Source organism: Micropterus salmoides, unplaced genomic scaffold (assembly GCF_014851395.1).
Source record: "Micropterus salmoides isolate LMB-PRFRI ecotype aquatic unplaced genomic scaffold, ASM1485139v1 Ms_hic_scaffold_21, whole genome shotgun sequence".
In the NCBI taxonomy this organism is placed as follows: domain Eukaryota; kingdom Metazoa; phylum Chordata; class Actinopteri; order Centrarchiformes; family Centrarchidae; genus Micropterus; species Micropterus salmoides.
Genome location: NW_024041262.1, coordinates 8,134,151 through 8,143,185, shown reverse-complemented (window position 1 = coordinate 8,143,185; position 9,035 = coordinate 8,134,151). Strand labels below are relative to the sequence as shown.

Sequence of the window (9,035 nt, the reverse complement as noted above, 5' to 3'; positions counted from 1 at the left end):
ACTTTATTCTTTGTGAATGAATGAATGGGGTTAATGGATAAATATGTGAAATTTCTGAGAAACATAAGTGACATGGACGATCCATGTCCATAATGTATTTAAGTGTACACAGAGAGGATAAGCTTGATGTAAATGTGGACTATTTATTGTAAATGCTGAGAGTTTGTGATATACATCTACAGTGATATCCGGGGCTTCACTACTTTTCAGGTATTGTGGCGTTTTGATTTATTACCTTTTGTTGCCTTGAGATTCTTTTTCACCAGACAGTTTGCAGTCACTTAAGTTATCATTACAGAAACAAACGGAATTCATTCAAAAAGTTTTTGGTTTGTATGTTACTGATTTCTGCTGAACATGTCCACACAACTAAATTTTAAAAACATTTTGCATGCTAAAGTTGAAATTGCAGTTACACATGTTGAGCGTGGTTGATACAACACACATTTCATTAATACTGTATTAAAGCTTGAACTGGCATTAGTGCAATTAATGTTTTTAATATGCAGAGGACATGAAGGAGAAATAATTCTGCAAGTTTGTTGCATTGGACTTTTTCCTGACTAGAATAAAGCAGGGCTGTATTGTGTCTGTGATCCATTCCAATAAAAAACAACTGTTGTTACAGACTTTTATTGTACTAGTGTTTTTCATTTCACTGCACTGCCATTTAGCATCTGAGGCATATGTCTAAACTAATTATATTCTAAAGTAAACTAAACCTGTTTTTAAAAAATGTTTAAAACTGTTATGATTGGTGATTCAATTATCATTCAACTACAGATAACAGTGACTTTCATTGTATAATGCTCTCAGCAAGCAATGAAACTCCACATGTTCACAATGTTTATTACAACAGGGTAATTAACTCCTGGTTACAAATCAGTTTATGTGTGAACAATTATTCTACAAAGATGTTTTTAATTTGGAACTGGCTCAAACCGGATCTCAAGCTGGGTCCATTTTGCATAGTTTGAGTCAGTTCTTCTGATATCTGATCCAGTAGAGCTCTATTTCGCCATCTGTTGGTTAGTTACTGTAGTGACAGGAGAGAACAAGTTCAGTAAAAGTAAACAGGCTGTGTGTTGCTTTTATTTACTATTCGGCACAAATATAAAAATAAGAACTTGAAGACAAAATGCAGAATCCGTGTTAATTGAAACTTTCAATTTCCTTACTAAAATGTTACTAAAATGAATTAGATAGGTTCCCAAGGGCCTGATTCTAATTCAGCATCTAGCTACTTATCCTACCAACATTTATTACTGTTTCTAACCTATGCTGTGAAATTTTTACTATGACTATTTACATTTCAATTCATTTCATGTCTTTTTAATTTTGTCTTTCAGCACCTTTTTGACTTTGAAAAACACATTCAGAATTGAATGTGGGACTGAATCACCCAATCCATATCCCTGTTTGGGAGGTCTAAACAACAGTCTGAACATGATGCTCAGATGTAATCACATACAAGTACTGACATCCTAGTTAGTTCAAAAAGTAGTCAGAAGACGTGACAGAAGTGCGTCACCAAATCAAGGTCCAGGGTCCTTTGGAAGACCTCAAGCTGGGTCCATGAGGCCCCCAGTAAAATAAGTTATAGTTCAACTTCAGTTTGAACTTAAGTAACTCCCACTACCACCCAGCAGTAACTAGTGCATTACAAATCAAGAACAAAGACTAATCTCAACTAAGGATTATTAAAACAGTATGTTTTCAACTCTCCTTTTCAGTTCTATTGTAAATCTATTAGGCCATCCTTTCATAAAAGGTTTTGGAATCCCAGGACCACTGATTAATAGGTGAGGAATAGTTTTATTTCTCAAATAATACAATATTTAAACATATGCACAAAAATACAGTGTTTTAATGAACTCAAGCTAACCATCATCTCCCCATCCATTATTGTCCCAGTGAGTGAAGGAGATGCGCAGCCAGTCAGTGACAACCACAGCTTAATGCCACCATGTCGTCATACTGCTTCAAAACCACGTTCTCCTCATCATCAAAATATAATAAACTAATGGACTGGAGTCGGTCGGGGACACAGCAGGGCGCTCCCACTTCATCACTAGAGAGCTTGAGTGCATGCATGATGGAGCGCACCGTGGCGTGGTTGGTCGCTCTCAGGTTTCCCCCCAGGGGGAACGGACAGGAGCCTTTGCAGTGGTATGCATTGTATCCCCGGGGTGAGATAATCCAGCCAGACCAGCCGATCTCCTCAAAGTCAACGAAGAGGGGAACCCGCTGGCAGGACTGGGAGCGGCCGTGGGATGAGAGATCTGGAGATGCACGTCGTCTCCTGCTGGGGTGGCCGTGGAGTTCAGGTGCTGCTGCTGCAGGTTGGGCTTGTCCTATAGAAAGAGGAAAATGATCACGCTGGGTTAGAATATCATCATAAATCATTTAATTTCATTAATTTATTTCATTTTTGGCATCTTTAAGACAGGTTAATTTGCTGAATTCAAACAAAATGTCACCTTTTAAAGCAATTTTACAGCAGTGAGTCTTAAGTTGATTATGCTACAAGAGGGACAAGATACTAATTATTAATTAATGATTATATTAATTTCATAATGACTTTTAAAAATGTATTTAATACTGAACATTTTGGGGTTCCATACATTATGACTATGCCACTGAAATGCAAAGTAAATACAGTTAAATGCCCTCTCATGCCCATGCTCAGACTCTTCCACCCTATGCAACACACAGCTACCATCACTTTACCCAGGAATGACTGGTTCGATGCTCCTGTCCTCCCGTCATCTGAGAATATGACCAGGTAGGCATTGGTGTTGGTCAGCTCTCCACTCTGCTTAGATGAGGACACCACTGACTCCATCCAGTTACCAGAAGGAAGTGTGGTCACTACGAGGATGCCGTTATTCTCTTGGCTGTTGCGGATCCACTTTGACACCTGACAATCAGACCGTAATTGAGCAGGTTAAATGCGTTAGTTTGTTAGCTGTTATAATAATAAATTATTAATAAATAATTAACAAGTGTAAAAAAGGATGTCTTACTCCATTCAAACAGATCTAAATACATTTATTTATTCTGTACATTAAGCCATGGAAATTACCATAAACTTAATGTAAGAATTAAGTAAATATTAGTTATTTTAAAGCAAAAAACACTAAAAATAAAATATACAACAATGCAAACCATATAGGGAGGGTGTTACCATTTGAGTCACATTGAAGACTTCCCATCCCTGTGTGTAAAGGGGCACCAGTCTGGAGGTGATGAGGTTCCCTCTCCAGGGCTTTACTCTGCTGTCCAGCACCTCATATAGATCCACCTGGAAGGTCAGACACAAAGCTGTTAGTTCACTAAACTGTGTCCATAAAAGGCCACTAATCTGTCATGGCTCTCAAGTCTCTGGTGATGTTTGCACTTTGCGCAAGTATCTAATATTACACAAAAGACATTTTACCTTACAGAAATGGGGCCCATATGACTTTCCGAGGTAAAACTTCTGTTTCTTTCTGAACCAACGGAGCTCCGCTTTAATCATCTTCTCATCTCTGCTGAAAGACGATAGGTTGAAGAAGTGAAACCTCTCTCCAGCATGACCTGCAGGCAGACAAAATATCAAACACTTTTGTGAAACGTTAAAATAATTTTTAGATAAATGCATTTACCAAAGTCGTACAAAATAGCTGTTTAACAGGGACAAAAGACTCGCGTAATCGTGCGTAATTGCACGTTTGGGGAACAATTGCAGCCCTGTCCTTAATATTTAGTGCTTCTGTGTAGTCAGATCTTGACTTAAATCAAGTAAATATATTTTTCAAAATATTTTTTCCAACATTCTCACAAAACAATCGTAGTTACCGTCTAAAGGTCAGTTTGATTGGTTCAACTCACCTTTATCCTCGAAACTCCTCACAATATTTCCTTCCAAAATATCCTTCTGGCTTTTCGGAGTCCCGTCGGAGACTGACACCGCGTTAAAAAGATCCAACATAAACTGAGGCGCCTTCTTGTGAGGAGGCACCCCCGTACCACGAGGTAATTCCTTCAGATGGACCAACGCGTCCAGCTTCTTGCTCGCCGTCTTTGTCGCATCCAAGCCGTCCTGCCGCCCTGCTGTCCCCCTGGCCTGCGGGATGGCGAGTAGGATGACGCATCTCAGCTGGAGGGCGAGGACGAGCCATAGGCGCAGAGCTCCTGCTGTCATTTTGGCGAGAGTGGACTGAGCGCTACACCCGTGGGATGGAGGGTGATAAGGGCGACCCCGCTGCCTTTGATGACAGGGCTGCCCCTGTATTCAGCTAACACCAGGAGATGATTGGGCCGTGATTGATGGTGGTAGAAAAAAATACACAAAGGAAAGGTGAAAATGACCCGAGAGTCAGCTATAAAGAAATTATTAATAAATGGCTAATTTCCCTTCCTTTGTAAATCCAGGTTATGGTAGGGTAAAGGCCATTTGGCTTATTTGACCAGTTCAGCGGAATAAATTTTATCAGGAACCAGAGCCATGTTTGTGGAGACATAGAACGTTTTCTAAGCCATTAATGTAGGCAGGTAAAAGACCATGTAAAAAGTAAATAGTATAATATATAATAATAAATCCTTCTGAGTCACCTGGAAACTACCGGTTTGATCTCATAAATATCAAGCACTAATACTGAACATGGGTGGTGTCTGCATTACTGAAATCCTGAAAAAGGAAATAGTAAATAAATGAAAAGTAATGCAAAATGTGGTATACAAATATATGTGTGTATAATAGCTGTTAGATTAATTTAATAATTGTTTTACACTGCTGCATTACAGTTGTTTTATAATAGGGACCAATTACGCGTGCCAACCAAATAAAGTTATCCCATTATGATGTTTTTTGTCGCCGGTGCTGCTCATCATGTGTTTCTCGGCCCAGTTGTCTGTTATCAGTATGAGGCCAGTTGCGAGAGAGCAAACGAACAGCCGAGCCGTGACGCAAATGAAGCGCGTTTTCAAAAGCTGCTTGTTAATGCGCACATTTCCACAAAACGCAGCCGGTCATCTGTCCCCACTCCACCCCTCTCATCCCCCCACTGTTTGGACAGTGACTCAGATTTAACACCAAAATCAGCACGTTTATTCCTCCGTTAAGATGAATCCGGGATGATCTGGAATCAATCAGGTCGAACAACAGGGATCAAATTCCCAAGATCATCATCCTGATCAATAGCCTGGTCTCTCACCCATTGTTAATCAAATTAATTGGGGATTACACAGGAATGATGATCCCCTCATTTAGGGGCCATTACTCACGTTTAAGGCCCCATTGTGGATGAGCTTGTTTCTGATTTCTCTTGTATCACTTAGCTGTCAGATAAACCACAGGATAGATTATAGCTATAAACACTGCAAACAGCAAGATACCAGGAGATCAAATGATGATTGGATTTGCTAAAACAGGACGTTTTTTTGCTGCATTTCATTCTGTATAATGTCCTTTTCTATTGTTAAAAATAGTCTTTAAAATGTATATTCCCCGCTAAACTAAGGAAATGAGATGCTGAGGAAGCCATTACTTAAGGTGCAGTGAAGAGCAGCAGAGCTGAATAGCTCACATACCTGCCATGCGTCTTCCTGTTGTGCATGCGATTATGTTCTTCTGTATATGTGTAGTGTGTGTGACATCTGGTGCATGAACTGTATATGAGACAGCTGGCGGGTGTGGGATGTCCTCAAATGTTTACACTGACCATGTGCTGGTCTCAGATAGACTTAAAGGGATGCCCTCTGACGTACATTTGTGCAGAATTTCACCTAACAGCTATGGTCAGATGACAGTGTGCTGTGCATATGGCTGCATCTGTAGATACAGCAGCCTCTATAATACAGAGTGAGCAATGTGAGAATTTGAGTTAAAGATTTTTAGAAAAAGATACATATATGTACATACATATCATGTTAGTTTTAAACATGAAAAGAATAGATTAACATTCATGGAAATTTGATTTTTGGCTTTCTTAGTTGTGAAGATTGATACCACTCTTATATATGTCAGTTGAATATGAAGCTACAGCCAGGAGACAGTTAGCTTAACTTAGCATATGGAACTACAAAGATACTAAGTTGTGATCACATGGGTAAGCACTAAAAGAAAGTGTATGCAGGATGCACGACTCTTAGAATAGTGCATCAGTTTCACCCTTGTGACATCAGTCATGGCTAAAGGACAGGAAATTCCGGCACTACAGATCGAAGGAAAATGCAGGTGTGCTGCCAAAATGAAGAGTTTGATTTGGCTCTTATCAAATGACCTAGCAACACAATGACTTCTGGTGTGACTAGATTGCATTTTCTAGTAAGAAGTAACAGAGCTAAGCCCCACAAGCCTCCTCAGTCCCTCTTTGTTTGTCAAAGGGCTGGAAGCAGGGGCGTAGGTATAAACAGTGCAGACTGTGCAGCTGCACTGGGGCCCGTAACGGGAGCAGCCCTGCCTGGACTTTGTCAGTCACATGATTGAAAATGTACGAACACATCTCACCTTTAACTAGTATCAGCTGTGAAGATCGAGTGGTATATATACACTCAAATGTGCATTTCCCCCTTTGCTGTGGTGTCTGACACTACAGACTTTTGTGGGTTAAAACTACTGAATTTTTGTAGCAAGCAGTAGGCTATAAGGTATACGGTGAAATAAAAAAAAAAATTATTCCACAGATTCAACTGAATGAATTTATTTATTTTCTTTGGTATTCGTGTCACATAACCCCCATATGCAGTGATGATTGCTGAGTAATATGTAAATTAAAGTAAAGTTTCTATTTGATCATGTGACAAGACTCCAGAAACCGGGTGAAATGCAAAAGTAGACTGACAAGTAGACTAGCAGAGCACACATGCAAGCTAGCCGTCCTGCTATTCAAACCTAAAAGTTGTTTAAAGAAGAGACAGGAGAGAAAAGAACAGGAGAGGGTCGCAAAAGCGCCCAAATAAGATTGTTTTGGATTACTGAGGACATTGTCAAAGATTTCGCTCAATGCAGGCTTGTCGGATGCCTTTCAAATAGGTGAGTAAGTTTACAAGTGCTTTTTCAGTGGATTTGGTGTGGCTGCCGTGCTGCTGTTTTAAAGGCTGTTATATCAGGGACAGCTCGCCGCTGAGCACCTGTTTAATTGTGTGGATGTGCTTGTGGGTATTAAACTGTGTGCTGGCCTGTTTTCAAGATGTGGTGTTGTTTATTAAGGCCACTTTTCTTTCTTTCTTACTCACCATAATGTCCTGCCTCTCTGTCGAAGAGGAATGTCGTTGTCGTGATTTGGGAGGTTATTGCACTGAAATTGCCCGAAAAAGTCTGCATCATTTCAGCACAGTGGACACCTCCTGCACTCAGCTGTTTGTGGTGACGTTCAGGATTTTGACAATGACACCACTGGCCATGCTCCTCATAACTTTCTCTTTGACTTCTGTACTTTGCAAATACAAAAGCCTAGGTGACACAGTCCGACTCTAAAATCCATCACATGGAGGGCACTTTACTTTACTGCTGTCCAGGCGCACGCAACACCGCTGCAGCAGCTGTGTGTGTTTTGAAGAGAGACGCACATAAAGAGAACTGTTGAATTTAATATGTTAATATGGAAAGAAATCAATTTAAGGAGCTTTAAATGAAGTAGTTTATGTATTTACTGCATCTTATCTTATCTGTTGTTAAACTGTGCACAACGAGGAAACAAGGCACACAAATTTGCCAATAGAGGATTCCCTGCCAGTGTTTGTGCGCGTGTGCTTCGTAACTGTACAGCCCAAGGGCCCATCATAATAGCCTGTTGTTACTACCTTACGCTAATGGCTTGAAGCACAACAATTTACAAAACTTTTAAAGCCAAATTTGTCACACACTTATTTCACAAACTTAACTTGTTTATCACCTTAACTCAGTCACTTAACAAAAGTACATTCTCATTTTAAATCCACTTGTTATTGTCTGAAGTGGAGCTTGAATCTGGAGTGTGTGTTATTTACTTTCCCATCATCCAGACATTAATTATCAGCAAAGAAATGTAAAAAATTGTATGAGGTTTGATGTAAATATTCCACATGAAGACCTGGTTTAGGATGTAACAGGATGTACTGTAACTATATGTTTTCACCAAAATCTAAGCATTGCTTTGCAAGTGCTTTAGCAGACTCAAGACTAATTTCTTAATGTATTTCTGCTTATTAACTGTACACTGTAACTGCACTTGCCAGTGGATGGATGCAGTGCTGTCTATTGAACAGCAGATGGAGTTATTGACTCAAGCAATGAAAATATGCGCTCAGTGTTAAAAGTTTTTTTTATGTTAATTTAACATTTTTGACAGTAGCATGTGTAAACTGGAGTGTAAATACACAGAGTTTTGGTGGTTGATGAAATTTCAAAGATGGTCATTGAGAGCATAAGCAATGAAAAGTGATCCACAGTTTAGTCCACACTGAAGAATGTGAACTGACCTCACCTAGAAAATGTGACTAAGCAATTGTAAAAAACAAAACTTTTACAGACTGACTTGTCTGTAACCTCCATATTACATTGTAGTTCATGTTGAATTTAAGGTATTTTTGCCTGAGAATTGATGTGCAGCATGTTGGCAAGGAACCCTCAGATTAATTCATCAGGCAGAGTGGATGTTGCGTTAGCTTTAGAGTGCTGTTGTCTACTCTTTCACCTAGGGCCGCCTGGCTCCACATCTGACACCGTGCCCATGTGTTAATGACTTCACCTTGTGTTAAATACCTCTACTGAGGCAATTAGAGACACATGGAAGGCATTTGCTGCAAGTGCTGGCCACTGCTGCAACTCTGTTAGAATGAATAATGAAGAGGAATACAATCACAGCAAAAGTGGAAACATATGACAAGGGTGTCGAAGTCAGACACAATCTAACATGATTTTAAAAAATCCATCTCTATTGCCTCAGACCACAAACAAGCAGGGTCAGCTCACCTTTTCAGTGTCTGAAGGAGGTCTTCCATCTCTCTCTGTTGTCGCTGAGGGTACAGGAGCACCAGTATAACAAATATTGTCATTGATGGTTGGTGAC

The 9,035-nt window shown here is 39.8% G+C and overlaps 1 protein-coding gene across 1 annotated transcript; it reads right to left on the bottom strand.

Annotated features, from left to right (window-relative positions):
* Nucleotides 1-1,799: 1,799 nt before the first annotated feature.
* Nucleotides 1,800-4,704, bottom strand: LOC119916133 (bone morphogenetic protein 2-like). Its single transcript, XM_038736031.1, has 5 exons — nt 3,874-4,704; nt 3,440-3,579; nt 3,188-3,304; nt 2,731-2,920; nt 1,800-2,354 (listed from the first exon to the last, which is right to left on the bottom strand). Exons 1-5 carry the CDS (start codon nt 4,184-4,186, stop codon nt 1,939-1,941), a joined length of 1,176 nt encoding a protein of 391 aa, XP_038591959.1. The 5' UTR covers nt 4,187-4,704; the 3' UTR covers nt 1,800-1,938.
* Between the last annotated feature and the right edge of the window lie 4,331 nt (nt 4,705-9,035).